This window comes from Sorghum bicolor, chromosome 7 (genome assembly GCF_000003195.3).
Source record: "Sorghum bicolor cultivar BTx623 chromosome 7, Sorghum_bicolor_NCBIv3, whole genome shotgun sequence".
NCBI classification, from domain to species: Eukaryota; Viridiplantae; Streptophyta; class Magnoliopsida; order Poales; family Poaceae; genus Sorghum; species Sorghum bicolor.
The window spans coordinates 1,911,699-1,935,000 of record NC_012876.2 but is presented as its reverse complement, the minus strand read 5'-3'; the positions used below and the strand labels follow the sequence as shown (position 1 = coordinate 1,935,000).

Here is a 23,302-nt window from a genome sequence, read left to right as displayed (position 1 = left end):
ATTATTTTTCATTAGATGGATAATAGAATATAGTTTCATAATAAACCTATTTAAAAATAAATATTGATATTATTTTCTATAAACCTAGTAAAACTTCCTTAAGTTTGACCTACTCAGAACAAACCTCGCAACTCCAACAGGTATGCTATCTATGTTATCTAGGCTATTTTTACATTTTTAAAGCACAAATTGAAGTCCAACAAGTTTACTATCCCTAAACTCTCGCTTGTTATATATAGCATGTCGTCGTCACAAGCTATCATATACAATGGCTGTTGTGAAACTATATACTTTGAGTGAGTTTTTTATTTTACGCAATAGCTAAATCTTGTAGTTTAGAATATAATTTTACCTAGTCTCTTGGAGATGCTATTAGGATGACATGTTTTTGAACGAAGAGAGTAGCATTTACCACACATTAGAATTTTGAAACTCACCAAAGAGATGTGCGTGGTCATTGATCTAGAAACCTACAATAGAATATATTTTCATAATAAACATATTTAAAAAACTTTGCCTTGTTGTAGAAACCTATATATATATATATATATATATATATATATATATATATATATATATATATATATATATATAAAACAGCGGAGTACTTTTTTTGTTTAAAAAAATGAGAGGAGTAATTAGAACGTGCAATGATACGGGTTTGAAAACAAAGTAAAAATTGCACGTGCGTCATCTCTATCCAGCACAATTTGTCCGATGTCCATTTCTCACTTGTTTTGATTTGGACCGTCTGATCTCGATCCAAGACACTAGAATGGATTACGTTTACGTGTCATGAGGTGACTCAGCAACAGAGAATCCTGAACCCGTCCCGTCGAACACCAGAGGAATCCGAGGGCAAAAATCGAAAAAGTCACTCCGGCACCGCCGCCCTGCCCGCCCCGGCGCGCCAGTCTCCCGCCGCCCTGCCCGCCCCCACCCACCCTCGAGCGGCGCGTCTCCCACCGTCGCTCGGTTTCCCACCGGCACAGCCCGGCTTTGCCTCCGCCACTCCGCTTCCCGCCGCGGCGCCGTCCGACGCCGCCGACTCCGTCTGCTCCCTTGCCTCCGCTCGTTCCCATCTTACGCCGCCGACTCCGTCTGCTCCCTTGCCTCCGCTCGTTCCCATCTTACGCCGCCGTAGCTACTGTGAGCAGGTACCCCAAGACCGAGTCTCCTGGCGAGTCTGTGAGCCGCGCCTATGATTTTTGCGTCGATGTTCTAATTTCTCCCCCAAATGATTCTAGGGATACAGAAGAGAGGGAGAGATCATCCTTTCCTTCCAGAAGAAGACGCGGTTGGCTGATTGATTAATTCCGTCCTTCCTTCCTTATTAGGAGCACCCGCAGTCGTGGTCCACCCATAGGAGGGAAGGACGCGCCGCCTCCACGGCCTGCTTCGTGGCCGCCCTCCGCCGCCGTTGCGCACGTTGAGCCGGAGGTCGGAGATCTGCCTCGTTGAGCCAGAGCCGGAGGTCCGAGGTCAGCCTCCCTCTCTCCGCTCTATGCATCGCCTCCTGCAGTGGTTGATTCGATTCCTTGTGCCACTGATAAACCCTAAATAAACCCAGCTAGTTTCCTTTGTATCCCCATTGTCGCAGGAGTTTTTTTTTTTTGGGTTTCGGAATGGTGCCCCAACTCCATCTGCCCATTGTTCTGTTAGATTATTCTTATTATGCACGCAGTGTCGATCCATCACCTATTGAAGTGCTAGTGCAATTTTTTTGGGTCCACTTATTATAAACAGTTAAACCCCAGGCAGCGCTGTGCACGCTTGATTTTACCTGCATGAAAGGTCATAAAGAAAACTATAAAAGCGAGACAAATCGGAGGTGGAGAAAGACAAACTATGGCCTTGAAACTCATGGATGCATGATAATGTCACGTTATTTAAGTTGCATGATAATGTCAAGTTACTTAATTGAACACGTCAAATTCCCTCAATTTAATACATTACTATAGCTGTGTGCAAAAAGTACAAACGTCCAGGTGCTAGGCAGAGCCTCATCGCCTGCCTAGCGCCTATGCATTTTGTTATAGTTATTGAGTATTTGCTGACTAGGGCATCTTGAGAAAATTGAGAGTTGGGCATGGATATGTTACAGATGATGCTAATATATGGCTTTCCCTGAGGGTTCCTTGTAAACCAATCAGGCATTGCCCCAACTTTCCTGGATTTTATTTGTCCGTTCTGCTGTAGCCCTGTATCCATTGTTGTCGCTGAGTACTTTTGCTGCGGTTTAGTTAGTTATGTCATTGCCAGTTGTCCTCGATCTTGAATCTGTTCTTACTCACACGTGATGTTGCACCATATTTTCCTTCACCTACTGCCTCGGATCCTTGTAAATTATTGGTTCCATTAAAGGCTCTTTGCATTGTGGCATTCATTTGGTAGTTGTCTATTTAGTTCAAATTTATATTGTACATTCTGGTTGAATACCCCATCCTAACTCTACAGGCCCTAAGGATTTTTATTTCCTTTTTTACTTGTCTGATTCTATGTTTGCCCCTGTTGCTGCTTCCTAAACCTGCAATATTCCTTTCAGGCTTTCAGTGACACTTTCAATATATCCTGCTGTAGACCACAACGGCCACACAGATGATTGATGATGAGGCCAACTTCGACAATATGCTTGATGCTGCAGAAGAAGTTCAGGCTACTGCAAAGTTCCGTCCCAAGCAACGTCCCAAACCCCAAAAAACAGCTCTGTCTTCCAGATCTGCAGCGCCTAATCCTACTGAAGAAACTGGGGATGGGAAAGTAGGAGCCTTAAATCAAGTCAATTCTTCTAAAGAGCTCACCAGCCAAGAAAGGACATCCTTGATGTGCCCTGGTAGCGAGTCAGTTGATACTGTTGCTGGTTCTCAAGGTACTCTCGGCACACCGTCGGGAGATGCGTTGACAGTTCCCTTGGGTCCTCTGGCTGGTGCTTCTGCTGCAGATAAGATTTCTCAAGATGGTGAGCACAATGATGATCCGTCTAAGTTAGCTATACACCAAGAAAGCTCAGTGGTATCAGATATCAATGTGTCACCTAACAGTTCATGTGGCAAGGCTATTGATGATATAGTTGAATTTGGAGACATGTGTGATGCACAAGTTGAAGAGGAAAGAGTTCCAAAGTTCCAGCCAAAGGTACAGACGAAGCTCCTTAAGGAAACAGCCAAATCTCGGAAGACTAACCAAAAGCTGGAAGCTTCCACTGTAGATGTGGTTACACAAAATGGAAAGGGCAATAATATTGAAACAAGATTCCGTGACGATCAGTTACAGGATCCTAAAAGTCATGAAAGTGTGCAGATCCCAGATTCTGAAGGACTATTGGCAACTGATAATTGTAAAAGTTGCAATTTAGCTAACCTCGTCCTTGAGGAGTCAGTTCAAGAGGAAACAATAGCTAAGTTTCATCCTAAATTGCAACCGGAGCCTGGGAAGGCTTCATCCAAGGTTGCTGTGACTAAAAATAATGTTGCTGCTGTTGCTCCAATGGAAGAAACCATCACCGGTCCAGCCGCTTGGTCACCACAGGTTACATCTAGGAGGTTTCATTAAATTATTTTATGGCATTTCATATAATAGCAAAAAAGTTCACTTAATCAACTGCTATTGATATTATAGGCTGTGCATGCTACTGTTGATGTAGACTATCACAACGAACTAATTAGTCCTCCTACCGATGGTACTCAATCAATGGTGGGCAAAGTCCCAGGTAACAGCTTTTACTGGTGGAACTTCTTTCTTTTGATGTACTGTGTATTCTATACTTTAAATGATTGCAGTGTTGGTGACCTTGTTGTTCTTTATATTTGACTATTTGAGGGCTAACTTTCATGGATGAAACATCTCACTAGAGTAAATGGAATTGAAGATACTTCTCTTAGATATGTGCTTATTGTTGCAATAATACTTGAGTATGAGCTTTGAGCTCTGTCATGCAGGCTTGTGTTTATGCACAGATGGTTAGGTCAATGATCACTAGTGCTATTTTTAAAGCCATAATTTGTATCTGTGTTGTTTTTAGACACTAAGTGTTTTTTTGAAACAGTTTTTTAAGGTTTAAACTAACTGTTTATTTAAATAATAGTTTCCTTCACTTGCTACCTGAATATTTAAGGATCAAGTTTATTTTACTCACTGATATTTCCATAAGTATGCATAGCCCCTTAACTATTTAACTAGATATCATAGTGGACCACTTATTAAACTCTCTTTTTTTTTCAAACATTTCATTAAGTTTAAGGAAAAAAGATATAACCAAGAGGGCATAAAGACCCTTGCTACCCACACATACAGTGATACAATCTACCATAGGATCGTCATACACATAGATGTATATGACTAGCTCACGCAGGAAAATGACTAAGAGTTCAAGGTGGGAGACTTTAGGAGTAGCTCGCATAGTCCCAGGCACCAGCTGAATGTCACAGAGGACTCTCCTCTCCTTTGCCACTTTCTGTAAGATCAGTGAGACACATGTGCTTCTTCTAACCAAGAATCAGATATGTGTTTTGATTTCTCAGGACATGACAAAAAAAAGTCCAAACCCAATGAGACCTAGGTTCTAGTAGGTCAGCACAGGTGGCCTACGTGGCATGGAGGGATTGTGTCGCTTAGTACCTACTCCCTCCGTCCCAAAAAGAGTGATGTTTTTTTACTTTCAGATATCGTGTTTGACTGTTCGTCTTATTCAAAAAAATTTTCTGTAAATTATAAAATGAATAAATAAATTAAAGTATACTTGATGATAAAATAAGTCATAGCAAAATAGATGATATTTAGACAAAAAGTTCGAATAAGACGGATGGTCAAACAAGATGTTTATAGAAGTAAAAAACGACACTCTTTTTAGGACAGAGGGAGTACATGTCTGTCTTGGGCAGCACTGGTTTAATCTGGTGCGGTTTGTTTGTTCTCCCTGTACCTCTATACATAATTCCTCATGTTGTAACACTATAATATCAATTGTGCTTAGCTACATCAAAATGTGATTATATTTATAAGGATCAATTTTCAGTTAATTTTGTTCTTCCTTCGTAGTTTGCTTAATCTAGCTAAGGAATCAAGAGGTAAAGTATCACAAGTTCCTTTACTATCAGTTGAAGCTTTTTCGAGTTGAGTGATATTATCTGCATAGCCCTTATCCATATTGGGATGTACAGAAATAATTTTGTTATCATGGTTAATAGTTCGCCTTTCATTGGGTAATATCCTCGGTACTGTATTCTCATAAAGAGCAAAAATATTCATTACAGCTGTACTCACTTTTAAATCTCAACCTACTGTAGGAAGAGAAAAGGGAAAATCAAAATCTGTATCTTTTTCTCTATCGGATGCTTCTGGGGTAGCTACTCCTACAGATACCAATTCTGAGATGGGTAACATCGGCAAATCCTGTAGTGACAAATTGACTGATGAAAATTTAAGTAACTCATCTCAGCAGATGACTGAAAAGGTCAGTATATTTCTGCTTAGAAGATGTAACGATCTATATTTACATGGCTACTACAAGGTTTCTCATTACTCTCTTTTTTCTTCTTTTAGCATTCTGTTACCGAGGATCAATATTCAAATGATCAGGACCACGAGGGGGAGCCACTAGATCATACTGTTGAACAGCAACCAAATTCGGATGTTGGAGAAATAGCATCATCTATGAAACTACGTTGCAGGAAAAAGTTGCAAAAAGTTGGGACACCTAATCACACTGTTGATGACTGTTTTGATGAAGACTGTGTTGAACCTTCATTAGCTGAAGAAGATAATGATAGTGGTGATGATTACACTACTGGTAATAAGCGTAAGGCTAGGAAAAAGTCAAGGGATGGTGTAGAAGAGTCACAACAGCAGAAAGTTCAAAAAAATAAAAGCAAGGTGTCTTCACGGGGCCGCAAAAGAACCTTGAAGGATGAATTGGCAGCGAAGCCTGAGAAGAAGAAGCTGACCCACAGAATTCGTCAGAGGACACCAAAAGGTTGGTGGCTAAAAAAAAAGAGCTTCTTTTTTGCATAATGTGAGTTTTGACTCTTGTATATTGGGTTTTTTTTTAGAGATTAAGACTTTACTGGAAAGTGAGGAGATAGATCCCATGAAGCTAAGTGCAGCACATCTCAGGTTGTTACAAGAAGCTAGAGAACGTGTTAATGTGAGTTTTGTGGCAATTTTTATTGTTATATTTGTTTTTTTTTGGCTAATTCTCATGATTTTCTTGACGTCTTCAGCCAAAAGAGATTCCATCTGGGCCATCCTCTAATTCAAGGTATACTTCTTTTTTCTTTTATTTCTCTATGTATGATATCATCCAACCAAAGTAGATTTAGCGCATTTGGGTGGGCATAAATGAACATATTGGACCAGTGTACCACTCCCTACTTTCCTTATTGTTTCAAAGGGGATATTTTGGTGTTTCATACTCCCTCCATTCCAAATTATAAGATGTTTTGGCTTTTCTAGATTCATAACTTTGGCTTTGCATCTAGATATAGTGAGTATAAGCTATTTCAAGATGACATTGATGTTGCTCTTGCTGGTTCCAGAGTCATTATTTGCATTCTTCAGTTTTTCGGACTGCATCAAAGCTTCTGTCACACTCTGCTAGTGCTATGTATTCCATTCCTGACATTTTATTTCATGTACACCTGTTGAATAGCCACGACCCTTCAAAAAGCAACTTCTGATTGTTTTGGCAGCATAAAAGCCTTTTTGTGCTATGTATTCCATTCCTGACATTTTATTTCGCACCTGGAAATGCAGCTTAAAAGCCATGATTTTTATAACTGGCTGATTGGTTTGTCTGAATTTAAGTTGAAGATTAAAATATCTAAAACATCCTTGATCAAAATTTAAAGGTTCAAATTGAGTACTATAGTTTCAATTTTTATTTGCGTTTATTCGATTCTTTCATTAATATTGTTATCTTATGCACAGAAGCTTTGGACTTGAAGATATGGATGATTTGGACTACAGAGATGAGGAAGCTAGGTTCTTTGACAATGATGGAACAGAGAACCATGTACAAAATACAACAAAATTGAACTACCAATCCTACATGAACAAACCAGCCCGAGGAAAATGGTCAAAATCAGATACTGACTTGTTTTACGAGGTTTATTTTTCATTAGAAATTAAGCGCTTGGAATGCTATATGTAATTTCATATGACCTTAGATCTTCTGCTAAGATGTTATTGTATTAATTTTGGACCAGGGTATTCGACAATTTGGTAGCGATTTTGCAATGATACAACAATTATTTCCTGATAAGACTCGCCATCAGGTGCGGCAAAAATTTAAATCTGAGGAGAAAAAAAATCCATTGCTAGTCCATGATGCTATATTTCATCGCTCAGGAGGTCAGATATCGCTTAATTAGTGGGGTCAACCTCCATTTTTTTTTTTCTAATCTTTCATCTAGCTTAGTGCTTGTCATTTACCAGTTTAACTTTTCTCTGCAGATAATTTGTATTTCAAAAAGGTAATTAAGCAGCTCAACATTGAAGATGTTGTGCTGCCAGAGATCAACAATGCACAAAAACAAGATGGCGCATCAAGTGAAAGAGGCCCTGGAAATGAGGTTTTTCTTGAACATACATACATTAGGTTAAGTTTATCTAATTAGATTTATAACTTACTTTCTTCGTTTCTAGAATGTACTGGATGATTTCAACGAGGAGGAAAATAGTTCAAATTGGTCGAATGAAGAGCACGGCGGACAGATGGATGATGTGCAAGAAGAGCATGATCTTGGAAATGGTGGTGATGATGATGATCTTGGGGATGTTTTTGATTGGTACTAGTTAATCATGGCTGGAATTAGGACTCATGATACTACAATTATGATTCTGCTAATGTCTTGAGGTATGAACATGGTTTGTGAACTTGTTTTAATCATAGTAATACAGTGCTGTTGCCAGGTTGAACTATACAAACTATTTCATTTTAGCTTGAGCATCTGTGGGATTTTAGTTTCTATAATTCTATGTTTGCGCTTTGGTTCCCTAGGTTGCTAGTACTCCCAACATTCCAAATTGTAAGTCGTTCTGGCTTTTCTAAGTAGATTGCTGTGGCTATGCACCTATGTATGTAGAAGAGCCAGAGCGACTTACAATTTGGAACAATATATTGTATATAGCTTATCTTTCATAGGAAAAACTATTTCCCAGCTTTTGTTGTTTGTGCCGATGAATTTCTCCCCTGTGGTTTCCATTATTGACATCCTTTGCTCTGTTTTCAATGAATGACAGATTCCACTTGATGTGTTTGTAGAATCGGTACCATGCTGTTTATTATCAATTTATATTTCATTGACAATTGCTAGGTACATTGGTGGCTGGTCATGTTATTTTGATTAGATCCTAGCGAGACTTTGTCATGGGTTCTAGTCATTATCATGTGTACATGGGTTGCCTCAGAAGTAAATGGATGCATAAATGGGCTCTGTGCAATCATTATACCCCCAAAGAGGAACACAATGTGCACACACTGCCGTCTAGCGGCCTAGGGCTGTCTTGCAATCCTTAATTTTTAAGCAGGTAGATTTTTACATGTTTGTCCTTTTCCTGGATCAGGTACCTGACTTACTGACTTTTGAGTTGCCACCTTCCAAGCTGATTGCTAACTAGAGGAAGTGACAGTCAGTTGTCCTTTTTATGTAGTGCTAATAGTCAGATGGAAGGGGACCCATTTTTACAGACGGAAATCTGTGTAATGGACAGCGTTCAATTGGATCAGCACATTCTTGGTGATTATGTCAGTACCATGGTTGGGACATACGTATGTGTTCTGGATGCTAAGTTTTGCAAGCCGATGGGAAGTGCGTGCAAGAGTAGTTGATATCATCTGACGCTGTCATGTTAGATACGTCATATTTCTTTTTGTACTTACTTTTTTTTATTACTTGCCACACAAATGTACTAGTGCCCACACAAATGTACTAGTGCTGATGGATGTGATACGTCATATTTCTCTTTAGCAACTTCGATTATTTTTTTAAAGAGATTTATAGCAACTTCGGTTTCCTTCTCCAGTTGTATACTGATGATGCTCTGTGACTTCGATATTGGTTTCTTTTGATAGGCAGTATCGGTTTCTGTAAAACCTTGTTAGGCATCAACACAGTGACTTCCCTACCTTTACATAACAGAACAAATCTGTAAATTGAGCTTTGGCACATGAATATAGCACCTGAATTTTGATTTCTGTTTTCTATTTATAGAAATAAGTGACAAAAACCAACCGATTTGGAAAAGTGACTTGCGACACTCTATTCCCATGAACATTAAAGAGATTGATTGACGCGTCGCCTAATATCACTATTAGATTCTTGAATAATAAATCTAAAAAAATACGAGTGTATTGCTATCAAGTTGAATTCAGGTGAACATTGTTCTAGTGTTCTACCCCCTACTCCCTCCTTCCCCAAATCCCGCGCCGTTCGATGTCAGCCACTCCCGCTGTTGCAGTTGCCGCTGCAGGACGTTCAGGACCAGCCGCTCGGTGACGGTGGTGATGCGCCGCGCCATGGGGCATCACAATTGGAGATGACTGGTGTCTGAGCTCGGAAATTGTAGGTGAGTGCTTCCAAAGTGTTTGTTGAAATGCCTCACAGCCAGCAGAAATGCTTGCTGGCGTTCTTTTTTTTTTTGTTTTCCTCTCTCTTTGATTTCTGGGGCTAGTTTCGTCTTAGAATAAACAACTACTGCTTCCGATTGGAGAATACTTCAATCCGGAAACTGGTTGAGTTGAGGCATATTATAGCTAGTAAAATGAAGCCGGTCTACAACTGACAGCGAGAACTGACGATTGCCTGTTAGAAATTAGGCAGTGCAGGTTTTCACTGTCTTAAGTATAGCTTCTAATTGTACAAGTGGATCAATCTAAGTTGAAGGCAACTAACTAATTACATCCTGTTCCAAATAAGTCCATTCTTCAAAATGGTGCTATTTCTAGAAATGTAGTATTCATATTTAAAATAACAAATGTACTCAGAGTTCTAGAGACACTGCGTCAATCCATAAGAATAGCAAATAGGACCCAAAAAAAGAAATAGTTTTAGGTTTCTTCAGACAAAGACGCAACAGCATATCGCGATGCTCAGCGTTTACAGGTTCCAGACAACATTCAGCTCAGCTTCTTAGATTGAAGCACTTACTGTAGTCATATATCTGTGCACATAAGATTTGATAGGGATAAGCAAAACCAACCATTTCAACAGTAGCCAGTAATAAATACCAATAATTCATCTAACGTGGTAGACTAGCTGACGATAAAAACTCTCGCTCCAAGCTAAAGAAGTTGTAGCTGCCCTGAGGTGCTACATTACCTCTGTCCTTTGGTTCAATTGAGGATTGCATGCGAGAAGCTACAACTCTTCTTGTCAGCAAAGGCTGAATGTTTTGCACGTTTCCTGTGTGAACATGAGATGAGTTCATGCTTTCTGCTAGTAAAAGCTGTAGTGTCATTTCTACTTGCTTCATTGCAGGCCTTTCATCATCTCTCAGCCCAAGCACATCTCTGCAAGGGATGCAACCTTTTCAATCTGCTCCACTGTGGCTTCCTCAAGAAATTCAGCAGCTGTTATCTCTGTAACTGACTTCGTCTTGATCTCTGAAAGGAAATAGTTGCACAAGTTGTGCTTCATGCCTGACTCATTCGTAAAAACTGTCTGTTTTCTCAGGAGAAGCTCTAGAAGTACCACACCGAAGCTGTAAACATCACTCTTCTCATTTAGCTTCCCAGTTTGGTAATATTCTGGATCCAAGTAACCAAAGGTGCCCTGCACATTGGTACTGACATGGGTTTGATCAATTGGGGCAGATCTTGAAGCGCCAAAATCGGAAACTTTAGCAGTATAGTTTCCATCTAGGAGTATGTTAGAGGACTTCACATCGCGGTGGAAGATTGATATCGAGGCAGCAGAGTGGAGATAGTACAGGGCTCCTGCAGCTTCTGTGGCAATCCTTAGACAATCATTCCACGGTAACGAGGATCCACTACATGAAGAATCAGCATGAAGTGTTTCAAACAAAGAACCATTTGGAATGAAATCGTATACTAGTAAAGGGACCTCACTTTCAAGACAACACCCAAAGAGTTTCACAATGTTTCTGTGATTTATCTGAGAGAGGATTGCAACCTCGTTGATGAAATCATTGATTTCACCATCCTTGATAAGCTTGGACTTCTTGATAGCCACCACATGTTGATCAGATAAGATGCCTTTGTATACTGTGCCATGCCCTCCATGACCAAGAATACGGGTGGTATCAAAGTTATCTGTTGCCTTTTCAAGCTCTTCTAAGGAGAAAATCTTTGTCTTCTCACTTGCATTTTCGTCTGATGATATTAGTTGCTCTAAGAGAAGGCCTTGGTTCTTTCGGAAATACTTCCTTCTTAGTTTCTTCTGGGAATTTCTTTTCCATCTTCTGATGAGCACTACTGCACTTAAGCCTAGAAGAAGAATGCCAAGACCAGAGCTCAGACCAATTATGATACCTACAAGAATAATGCCCCTTAGTTTGCATATATTAAGACCACATTGTCTGGTGCAGAATTGACAAATATGGCACTCACCTAACATGAAGTTTTTCTTTGATGCTGGTGTGCACTGATTTGCACCTATATCATAAATCGTGTTGCGAGGACACTCAGTGCAAGTGAAGTTTCCTATGGTATTATGACAAACTACACCTCTGCAGATGCCTGGCGACCGCTGACACTCGTCAATATCTGTAACCATATTCACATATAAGGTGACACAAAACTTGCAAAACGAATATGTAATTTTGTTACGAAACGACGCAAAAAGATTATGGCTATACATAATAGGTCAAAGGGGGAGGAGTGGGAGGGAGTACCATAACATCCATCTTGGATGTACGGATTTCCGTCAAAACCTGGTGAGCATTTGCATCTGTAGCCAACATATCCTTCTGAGGAGCTTATAACACTGAGGCAAGTGCTATGGTTACTCACACAAGCATATCCAGACGCATTCTGTTTTGCCAGTTGGCAGGTTAGATTAGCAACCGCCCATTTCACGGAGGCTGATTCCAAAGGATCCACAAATAGGCCAGGTTCATTAGAATATATCAGCACATCCAGTTCCGTAGTCAAATATTGCCAACTTAAGTTGAATTGCATGCTGACAAGGCCCTCGCTCACATCTATGTATGTCACATAAAGCTGGTCATTGTATTGAAGGACAGAATGTGCTGGGTCTGAGCAATTAAGTTGGAAAAGTCTCCTTGCAGAGCAACCTTCCTCTAGGCCAAAAGGAAATGGGACAACAATGTTCCCACACTGGTGAGAACAATTCTCCTTTACTGGTTTTGGATTATACCCTGTTTCAATGCAAAAATTAAGTCACTGAAGTGATCTATGTTAACATACATAAGAGTAGATAGTCATATCAGACGAATAAAAAAAAGAACTATGCAATTTTGTGAAGTTGAATTGAATAACTATAGAAAAAGCAAATTATTTTTTCAACGAACTGATTAATTTGACAGACAATAGAACAATTAAACAATTAGGGAAGGTGATCAAAATAAATCACTGGGCATTGCATATATGAAATCACCTTTATCATTCGTGCAGCCATCATAGATATAAGGATTTCCCTCGTATCCATTGTTGCACTGGCAGGCATAACCATGATCCAAGAACATCTGCGTCCTGCAACCACTGTGTTCACTAACACAAGCTGAGTTCCTCCTGTCTTCATGGTTGCTGGGGCATCTTGTGTTGTCAGTGATGCTCCACTCCATGGGAGTATTAACAGTTATATTGATTCTATCCCATAGGATGCTCAAACTAGAGACTTTTTCAGTCCTCCTAGCCCTTTTGTGAAGCACAAACTGAAATTCAAGGGCTTGAACAGGTATGTCAGCGAACATGAAGCAATTACCAGCCCCATTGGGATCCTGCGCATACACCATCTCTGCGACCGTTTTATTTGGGCAGTTAACCGTGCAGATGAGTTTGAAGGAACCTGTCTGCTGATCTTTCAAGAGCACGTCCAAGTCGCAGCCAACGATGAAAATCTCCAGGATCTCTATAATAGCAAAAGAATTCCCTGGAGACTCGAGCGACATGTTGTAGACATGAACACCAGGCCTGATGGGGATTATTGCTGGAGAAAAAGAGGCTCCAAAGCTGTTGTAGACGAAATTATCAATACTGCTAGAAACCTCTGTGGTACCATCGTGTAATAAGAGCTTTGGGGCCTGAGTGGTGCCGTTGCAGAAGAGCCTGAAGTCAGGACCCCGGAAGCAACGATCATCAGGTCCTATGCCAAATGGGTACTGAAAGCTCAGATTGCCGCAGCTTGTTTGGCAGCCAGCAAGCGTGTCAGCTGAGGGAAGACTGGTGTAATTGGAAGAAGTTGTATGGGCACCATGCCCCTGTAGAGATCTAGCCTCTAACCTTCTGATCATGGCCTTGTGGGTGATTAGATGGCTAAGAGACTCTGTTCTCCTTGCTACTTCTGAGGTCCCTGCTGCTGCCGTCCATAAGGATGCAAGTATGAGCAAAGCTAACAGAAGGCCTAAGAAACAGAAAATGAATCCGAGCAAAGCCCTAGATTAGCAAGCCAGTGACCGGACAGGAACGAGAGCCCCGTCCGCACCCGCCGGCGGCCACCCCGGCCCCGCCGGCCACCAACCATAACAACGCCGGTAGCCACCACCGGCGCCGCCGTCCAGTCTGCTCTCCGCTCCAGATGGATTCTGGATCCGGCTCGCGTAGCCCCTGGGCTGGAAGGACCTTCGCTGTTGGGGCTGCGAGGAATGCTGCCAGATCTGTCTACCCCGAGCTGCCGCCGCTCGCGGCCGCCGCTCACGCGTCCTTCGTGCTGCGTTCAACCTCCCTCGACCCGGATGCGACGCCGTTCTCCTCGCCTGGGGCAGGCTTCGGAGACCGCATCCACTTCACCGACTCCGAGGCTTCCTTTGGAGACTACGATGCGTCGCCCTTCCAAGGTATTGCTGCTACTCCTGCTCCCGTTTTGCGGCGGAGGCGGCGGCGGATCCGTCGCCACAGGCGCCTCCAGGGACCGCCCGCTGCACCAACGCCGCCACCTGCACCTGTCGCCCATCCCTCTGTGCTGGCTTCCCATCCGCCGCGGCTGTCGGCCCAGCCAGATGCGGATGGTTTCCATGAGGTGGCAAGTCGCCGGCGCTGGCGGCGAACGGCTGTGCAACGCCGCCCGGTGCCCGCGAATCTCGTGGGCAAATGCTTCAACTGCTTGTCGGAGAGCCATGTCAAGGCTGACTGCACCTCGCCGCCTCGCTGCTTCCACTGCCTAGGAGAGGGGCACCAGGAGCGCTCCTGCCTGGCGCTTGGTCGGGGCGCCTTCAAGCGGGGACGCTCCCCGACCGCGGACTTCGGGTGCCGGGGCAGAGGAGGCCATCGTCGTCGCTCTCGCGAATCAGCGGCGTCCACCATTTCAGGTCGTTCTGCCTCCACCGGCCGCTCGCCGTCGGTCCCGCGGGTCTGCGCCCCCCTTCTCCGGATCCGGCCCCCGCCGCTGCTGTCGCGCAAGGTGTTGCGGCAACCTTCTCCGGGAATGCGCGTTTGCCAGTCGACGCCGACGCACCGGCCCGGTCGTCGTGCGGGAACGAGGTGCCGCTGCCTTCGGCAGCGGGAACCGTTCCTAGCCTTGAGCCGGGTGCGGAGGCTGTCGCCGGCCCTTCCAGATCTGGGAGGGGCAGAGGCCGTCCACGCCTTCATGCGGCTGAGGAGCCGCCGGCTTCGCCGCGGACGCGTGCACGGTCACCCCTTCGGCAGCTCGTCGTGGTTCCCCGCACGCCGGCGCTTCAAGCTGCCGAGGATGCTCTGTCCATGGCCCTGCTAGCGCTGGTGCTGGGTACTAGACCGCCAGTGACTCCAGCCTTGCTTCTTCAACATTTGCACGACCATTATGGTGTCTCGCCGGATCGGGTCACGGTGCGGCGGACAAGGCCGGATGACTTCATTGTGCGGTTCACCAATCTGGATGACCTTCAGCGAGTCCTTGACAACCAGAGGCCGGAGGGGGCAGCATTTACCTTGCGTTGGCGGCGTTGGTCGCGGCTGATCCTGGGATCGGCTGGTGCGTTCCGCTACCGATGCCTGGTAGGGATGAAGGGCTTACCGTCGCACGCCCGTTCGACAGAGGTGGTCCAATGCATTCTTGGTTCTGCTGGAGCCAAGGCGGAAATTGCCAATCCAGATGCTGTGGCGGATCCCGATGATGAGCGCGAACTTTTCGTTGCTACCTGGTGTGCTCATCCTGACCTTATCCCGGACGAAATCATAATGGCCGTGCCGGAGCCGGAAGAGGTTCACGATGGGGGGTCTCCGCTGTACCTACGACCCCATGAGATTATCCACGATGAAGTACCAGCCTTGCGATACCTAGTACGGCTCCGAATCATCGAGTATCAAGACTGGCATACGCCGCCGCCATCGTCCGATGAAGAAATGGATTTTGGGGACGATGACTCTGACAGTGGCGACAGCAATTTCAACGGTTACTACCCTGGTTTCCGCGAGGGAGGCAGTGGCGGAGGTCGTCGTCGCCCGCGTACCACCAGATTCGGCCGCTCCGATGAGCCGAGACTTGGGCCGGGCTCCGGGCCTGCCTGTCGCCCACGTGACTCGAGGCTCTCCATCGTTGTGGGGAAGTGGGAGTGCCCGGTCGCCTCGTTCAGGGGCGCTCTTCACTTTCCCGGCAATACTGCCGAGGATGACGCTCACTTCCCACGGATCGCGGCTCAAGGGGGGCTGCAATTTGACTCTGTTTGCCCGCGTCAGTGCTCACCCTCTCCTGTCAAGACTAGGGCCTGGGACCCGATGCTCGTGGAGGCATGTTTGAGCACGCCGCAAAGGGCGTCCAGTGCCGGCGATGTGCAGGCGGAAAAAAATTCCATTGATGACTGGCCTGGTTGTGGCCACGACACTTTTCGTAGTGGACGCGGGCTGATACGGAAGGCCATAGACGACGACTTCGAGCTTCTTGCAGGTCGTCTGGCGCGCATCAGGTGCACGACGGGGCTGGACCTTGACCAGACGTTACGGTCTCACAGCAGCCAGGCGCAGGCCCAGGTGAAAGGTCCTAATATGGCTAGAGGGGGGGGTGAATAGCCTATTTAAAAATTCTACAAACTCACTAGAGCAAGAAGTTAGTAAATAACAAAGCGAAGCTTTTTGTTCTAGCTCTAAAGGGTGTTTGCAAGCCACCTACCCAACAATTCTAGTTGCTATGATCACTATGCACACAAGAACTAAGTCTCTACAAGTTACACTAGAGAACTAAGCTACACAAGGCAAAGTAAGCAACTAAACTAATTACACTAGTTTGCGGTAAGTAAAGGATAGGATGATCTTTATACCGCCGCGTAGAGGGGATGAACCAATCAATAATATGAAGTCCAATCACCGGGAGAAATTCAATGAACAATCACAATGGAGACACACAATTTTTCTCCCGAGGTTCACGTGCTTGCCGGCACGCTACGTCCCCGTTGTGTCGACCAACACTTGGTGGTTCGGTGGCTAAAAGGTGTTGCACGAACCTCGTCTTCACTAGGACACCACAAGAACCTACCCACAAGTGAGGTAACTCAATGACACGAGCAATCCACTAATGTTGCCTTTGGCACTCCGCCGAGGTAGGCACAAACCTCTCACAATCACCGGGAGATGGCCACGAACAATCACCAACTCGTGCCAATCCTCCTCCGCTGCTCCAAGCCGTCTAGGTGGCGGCAACCACCAAGAGTAACAAGAAAACCGCAGCTAGAACGATCCCCAAGTGCCACTAGATGCAATCACTCAAGCAAATGCACTTGGAATCACTCCCAATCTCACAAAGATGAGTAATCTATGAAGGAGATGAGTGGGAGGTGTTTGCTTAGGCTCACAAGGATGTCAAGTATGTTAGAATGCCAAGAGTGAGAGCCCTAAGCCAGCCAAACACGTATATATAGCCCCTCAAGCAAATAGAGCCGTTGGCTCTTTCACTGGGCGAAATACGGGGTCACCGGACGCTCTTAAAGGGGCACCGGACGCTCAACACCTGCGTCCGGTGCTCCAACGTCAGCCGCGTGTCAGAATCTAACTCCACCTCCTTCTCAAAGTGTGCCAACACCACAACGTGTGTACCAACGAGCGTGCACGTGTGTTAGCATTTTCACAATCATTTTCTTTGAAGGAGTTAAGTTAGCTCACTAGGTTCTAAATGCATGCACATGAACAATGACACCTAGTGGCACTTGATAACCGCTTAGCCAAAGAATTCCCCTCTTTATAGTACGGCTATCTATCCTAAATGTGATCACACCCTCTATGGTGTCTTGATCACCAAAACCAAAACCCTAAGCAATACCTTTGCCTTGATCTCCATAGGGTTTTGTTTTTCTCTTTCTTCTTTTCCAAGTTGAGCAATTGATCATCTTGTGGTCATCACCATCATCACCATGATCATTACTTGCTCCATCACTTGGCATGTACCAACCTCATTAAGTCTACACACACTTAGTATAGAGGTTAGTACTTAGGGTTTCATCAATTATCCAAAACCAAACTAGGGCTTTCACCAGGGCGCATCATGCCCCTTGGGTGAGGAGGTGGATTTGTGCATGTCTGGCCCTGAAGGGTCCTCTGGACCAAACTCTCCATTGCAGGGAGAGGCATCCCCTGGCCACCCCTCGTCTCCGGCCACCGAGGCGGCCGTCGAAGACGAAACTGTGATTCAGCCTGTTCAGGAGGCTCGGTTGGACGTGCAGGCTGATTCACTGAACAAAGTAGAAGATTTCATTGCCGCCTTCAAGAAGCCGTTGCAGCAGCCGATCCTGACGTCAACTCCAAAGGCGCATATCACTAGAATGGAGCAGACTCGTCTCAGATCAGACGCTGAGCTTGTGCCCAAGCGGAGTGCAAGACTAGCTGCCAAAAGCAAGAACCGGCTGCCAAAGCCTGAAGCACAAGCAAGGAAAGTATTGATGAAGAAGGCAGGAATACAAGTGCGCACGAAACTCGAAGGTGCGGCGAGCTTTGAGGAATTTCATGAAGCTTTCAAGTTGCCGCTGTCTCCATCCACCAGAGAGGCCATGGACGTGCTGCTGCATGGCGATTCGTTACGGCATTCGCGCCGGGCTCATGCGGCCTAAGCACGCAGGGATTGTCGTCGTCTAATTGAACCATGATAAATCACAAAATCTTTATTTGGAATGTCCGCGGTCTAAACTCGCGGGCACGTCGCGATGCAGTGCGTGAGTTTGTGACTCGGGAGCGAGTCTCCCTAATCTGTCTAGTGGAGACAAAACTCTCTGCGCTGCAGCCTTGTATCCTCTTTGATATAATGGGAAGATTGTTTGATTATGTGTTTCTGCCTTCTGAGGGAGCCTCTGGAGGCATCCTGGTGGCCTGGCGGCAGAGTGCCTGGGCAGCCTCGGCTCAGATCTGTCGTCGTTTCTCTGTGTCTGTCAACCTGAAGGCAGTGGACTCGTCCTCCTCTTCATGGACGCTTGCTGTTGTTTACGGGCCGGTGGACGATCAACTCAAGCGAGACTTTCTGGATGAGCTCAGATTGATACACGCGCAGAGCCTACAGGCGCTCCTGGTTTGTGGGGATTTCAATCTTATTTATCAAGCTGCGGATAAGAATAATGACCAGCTGAACCTTAGAGCTATGCGTTGCTTCAGGCGTGTAATTGATGACTTAGCACTGGAAGAGCTCTACCTGCACGGAAGGCTCTACACGTGGACCAATGAGCGCCGACACCCGACCATGGAACGCATTGACCGAGCTTTTGCAACTGTCCCATGGTCAGAACAATACACCACTCATCATCTAAGAACACTTTCAACGGACAGTTCCGATCACGCGCCGTTGCTGCTGCAGCTATGCATGGAGCCTTGGGCTCGACCGAGGTTCCGTTTTGAGCCCTTCTGGGTGCGCATGGAGGGCTTTCTGGAGACTGTCGCTCGGGCTTGGGATTGCCAAGTGCTCAACGTTGATGCTTGCCGACTGCTTGACATAAAGTTCAGACGAACAGCGAAGGCGCTGCAAAGTTGGAGCATGCGGAATGTGGGCAGCATCCGCTCGCAGCTTTTCATGACTAGGGAGATCATCGCCCAGCTAGACAAAGCACAAGAATCCAGAGCTCTAGCTTTGGACGAGTTGGCCTGGCGTCGGGAACTCAAGTGTCGCAGCCTAGGATTAGCTTCCCTGGCCCGCTCCATTGCCCGCCATCGGTCGCGCATTAGATATCTGGAAGATGGAGACGCTAACACAAAATTTTTCCATCTTCAGGCCTGTCATAGAAACAGAAAGAGCTTCATTCCGGAACTGATTCATGAAGGAGCTTGGGTTTCATCGGAGGAAGACAAGGAAGAGGCGGTTTACAGCCACTACAAAAGGATCTTGGGGACGCCCTATCAGCGTCAGCACTCGTTGCAACTCGAGGAGCTCTTGCCGACAATTGACCTGACAGGTATCGACGCTTGCTTCTCAGAGGACGAGATTTGGGCGGCAGTGAAGGACCTGCCTTCCGACCGTGCTCCTGGACCTGATGGGTTCAACGGTATCTTCTACAAAGTTGCCTAGGAGATAATCAAGCTAGACATTGTCAATGCTTTCAATGCTATTTGGTCCCTGGACGGTAGAAGTTTCTATCACCTCAACTGTGCACTCATGATCCTGATACGGAAGAAGGAGCAGCCAAATTCCTTAGGTGATTATAGGCCCATCAGCTTGATCCACAGTTTCAGTAAACTGTTCACCAAATGTCTAGCAAGGCGTCTCGCGCCGCGTTTACATGAGATTGTGTCACCTAGCCAATCTGCCTTCATAAAAGGAAGATCAATCCATGATAATTTCAGAGCGGTGCAGCTGAGTTCTAGATGGCTAAATGCTAAGAAGGTCGCTGCAGTATTGTTGAAGTTGGATATCGCGAAGGCTAGTATTGTTGAAGTTGGATATCGCGAAGGCTTTCGACTCAGTTTCCTGGCCATTCTTGTTAGAAGTACTCCAACACATTGGTTTCCCCAGAAGATGGATCGACTGGATCTCATTACTGCTGTCAACCTCTAGCACCAGGATCATCATGAATGGAAGGCCAGGAAATAGGATAACGCATGCAAGGGGTCTTAGGCAGGGGGACCCAATTTCACCAATGCTCTTTGTTATTGTGATGGAAAGCCTGAACTCTTTATTCAAGCTGATCGACGGGGAGCACTATCGCCTCTACCCGAGAGAGTGGCCTGCAACCGTAAGTCCTTGTATGCTGACGACGTCGTGCTACTCGTTGCGCCTCTACAGAGTGATCTTCAGTGTGTGCAGCAGGTGCTGCTCCTCTATGCTGGTGCATCTGGACTCATTACCAACTTTAACAAATGTGTTGTCTCCCCTATCTGCTGCTCTGAGGATCAGGTGGCAATAGTGCAGCAGGCGTTCCCATGCACACTCACTCGCTTCCCGTGCAAATATTTGGGTATTCCTTTGTCGCTCAGAAAGCTAAGAAGATGCGAAGAGCAAGCTCTAGTGGACAGAATTGCAGCGAGAATCCCGACTTGGAAGTCGGGTCTACTTAATCATGCAGGAAGGACTGTCCTTGTCAAGGTGACTCTATCGGCAATCCCTGTCCATATTAGTATTGCCTGCTGCCTGTCAAATTGGGCAATTGCACAGATTGACAAACGACGCAGGGCCTTCCTTTGGGCTGGGACTGAGTCGGTTGCTGCAGGGCGCTGCAAGGTGGCCTGGCCAATTGTTTGTAGGCCGACTCATCTTGGAGGCTTGGGTATTCTGGACCTCAGATTCTTTGGCTTTGCTTTACGACTGCGCTGGGAATGGCTGAGAAGGACCGACCCGGGGAGATGCTGGGCTGATCTTCCCTGCCGCGGAAGCAAGCCGGTGGAGGCGATGTCAGCTAGCAGCACTTCAGTGATTATTGGTGATGGTGCATCTGCGCTGCTATGGACAGATCGTTGGGCTCCCTTTGGCCCCTTATGCACTTTCGCTCCAGACCTTTTTGCTGCAGTCAGTCGGGCAGGAAAACGGAGATCTGTCAAAGACGGCCTCGCAATGAATTGTTGAGCAAGGGATATCAAGGGAGCGCTTACAGTACAGGTTATCTGTCAATTCCTCCGTGTCTGGCACAAGTTGCAGGATGTGGTGCTTCAACCGCTTCAGGCTGATCGATTTGTTTGGAAATGGTCTTCAGACGGAAAGTATTCTGCCTCCTCCGCTTATCGGGCCTTCTTCAATGGTTCAGCGGCTCTGCTTGGGGCAAGGGAGATTTGGCAAACCAAGGTACCGCCGAAGGTGAAATTCTTCTTCTGGCTGGTCCTGCATCAAAGGCTCTGGACAGCTGAACGGCGGAAAAGACACGACCTTCAGGATGATGACGATTGCGCTTTATGTGGGCAAGCTCCGGAATCTATTGAACATCTCTTCTTGGGCTGTGTTTTCACTAGGGAGTTGTGGTTCAAGCTTCTGGCGCCGGTTGGGTTACAAGTACTCGTGCCCTGGTCCGACGAGCGGATTGGTGATTGGTGGATGCAGCAAAGGGGTCGGTTCCACTACCAATCCAGGCCGATCTTCGACTGCCTTGTGATGTTGCTCTGTTGGTGCGTCTGGAAGGAAAGGAATAGGCGCACTTTTGACAACATTTTATCTTCGATCGTGGCGGTTGCTCGAGCTGCTGCTGCTGAGGCCGACGAGTGGGTTCAGGCAGGGTTCTCCTGCATCTCGCCATTTGCTAGCTCCTGGTCGCACTTCTAACCATTTTGTAATAAGTTAAACTTGGTTTGCCTTCCAGTAGCTAGGTCTGTCTTCTTCGAGCTTCTGCCTTGGTCTCTCGCCTATGGCCGAGCCTGTTGTACTTCAGCTGTTTTCCCTTACCTCTTAATGAAACACGAGCCGGTTGGTCTTGTTCGCGAAAAAAAAATGAGCAAAGCTAACATGGTGTTAGAGCAGCCCATCTCTCAATGTGGTGTGCTCATCTACCTGTTCAAGCGTGTATTTGGATGTAGTATAAACACATCACAGAGTCTTCGCTCTGGTCATGGTGGCCTCTATTTTGACCGAGCATAGACCAAAGACAACCACATGTGTCAATTTCAGGCTAGCAGCCAGGCACATTCCACACGGCAGCTGAGGAAAACACGGTTTTTTTAAATAATACTTTTTATCGGTTAATTGAAAATCTAGAAGCTGTTACACAAAAATCGCAAGTATAGCATCCTATCGGAGGAAACTTGTTGGCTACTCCCGTTCGCTTGTCTTAGAAGCCGTATTTTTTCTATCAGCTAACAGTGTTTTTCTCTCACGATAAATCATCGAATAGTATTTTCAGCCATGACTTTTTAGACACTCAGTGCAAGTGAAATTTCATATGGTATTATGAAAAACTACACCTCTGTAAATGCCTGGCGACCGCTGACACTCGTCAATATCTGTAGCCATATTCACATATAAGGTGACACAAAACTTGCAAAAAGAATATGTAATTTTGTTATGAAACGACGCAAAAAGATTATGGTTATACATAATAGGTCAAAGGGGGAGGAGTGGGAGGGAGTACCATAACATCCATCTTGGATGTACGGATTTCATTCAAAACCAGGTGAGCATTTGCATCTGTAACCAACATATCCTTCTGAGGAGCTCATAACACTGAGGCAAGTGCAATGGTTACTCACACAAGCATGTCCAGACGCTTGCCAGTTGGCAGGTTAGATTAGCAACCGCCCACTTTGCAGAGGCTGATTCCAAAGGATCCACAAAGGCCGGGTTCATTATAATATATCAGCATATCCAGTTCCGTAGTCAAATATTCCCAACTTCAGTTGAATTTCATGCTGACAAGTGACAAGGCCCTCGCTCACATCTATGTATGTCACATGAAGTTGGTCATTGTATTGAAGGACAGTATGTGCCAGGTCAGTTGAGCTGGAAAAGTCTCCTTGCAGAACAACCTACTTCTAGGCCAAAGGAAATGGGACAGTAATGTTCCCACACCGGTGAGAAAAATTCTCCTTTACTGGTTTTGGATTATAATTCCATGCAAAAATGAAGTCATTGAAGTGATCTACATTAACATACATAAGTGTAGATAATCGTATAAGACAAATTAAAAAGAACTAAGCAATTTTGTGATAGGTAAAAGAAAAATGAAAAAACTAGGGAAGGGGATTTGCATATATGAAATCACCTTCATCATTTGTGCAGCCATCATAGATATAAGGATTTCCCTGGTATCCATTGTTGCACTGACAGGCATAACCTTGATCCAAAAACATCTGGTTCCTGCAACCACT

General features: G+C 45.4%; 2 protein-coding genes across 8 annotated transcripts; one reads left to right on the top strand and one right to left on the bottom strand.

The window, feature by feature from the left end:
• On the top strand, nucleotides 926-9,164 carry LOC8074021 (transcription factor TFIIIB component B''). 7 transcript variants are annotated; one of them, XR_002455013.1, is made up of 14 exons: nucleotides 927-1,157; nucleotides 1,248-1,481; nucleotides 2,546-3,528; nucleotides 3,619-3,709; nucleotides 5,286-5,452; nucleotides 5,542-5,971; nucleotides 6,048-6,142; nucleotides 6,219-6,256; nucleotides 6,925-7,102; nucleotides 7,203-7,347; nucleotides 7,450-7,568; nucleotides 7,642-7,852; nucleotides 8,313-8,526; nucleotides 8,650-9,164. XR_002455013.1 is itself a non-coding variant. In XM_021464969.1 (12 exons), exons 3-12 carry the CDS (start codon nucleotides 2,599-2,601, stop codon nucleotides 7,789-7,791), a joined length of 2,343 nt encoding a protein of 780 aa, XP_021320644.1. In that variant the 5' UTR covers nucleotides 927-1,157; nucleotides 1,248-1,481; nucleotides 2,546-2,598; the 3' UTR covers nucleotides 7,792-8,244. The 7 variants fall into 7 exon arrangements, 1 of the variants encoding a protein (XP_021320644.1); XR_002455014.1 differs by lacking the exon at nucleotides 8,313-8,526 and having other exon boundaries at nucleotides 926-1,157; nucleotides 6,928-7,102; nucleotides 8,563-9,164; XR_002455010.1 differs by lacking the exon at nucleotides 8,313-8,526 and having other exon boundaries at nucleotides 1,338-1,481; nucleotides 8,563-9,164.
• Nucleotides 10,024-13,431, bottom strand: LOC8074020 (wall-associated receptor kinase-like 1). The gene is given in 5 exon segments (XM_021464895.1): nucleotides 10,024-10,496; nucleotides 10,499-11,488; nucleotides 11,567-11,722; nucleotides 11,851-12,336; nucleotides 12,576-13,431. Coding segments are annotated over 5 exon segments (2,748 nt in total). The 3' UTR covers nucleotides 10,024-10,236.

Coding starts and splice junctions, on each gene's coding strand:
- LOC8074021 (XM_021464969.1), top strand. CDS start 2,599: ATGATTGATGATGAGGCCAACTTCGACAATATGCTTGATGCTGCAGAA. Junction 5,453..5,541: donor CTCAGCAGATGACTGAAAAG/GTCAGTATATTT, acceptor TTCTTCTTTTAG/CATTCTGTTACCGAGGATCA. Junction 5,972..6,047: donor TCGTCAGAGGACACCAAAAG/GTTGGTGGCTAA, acceptor GTTTTTTTTTAG/AGATTAAGACTTTACTGGAA.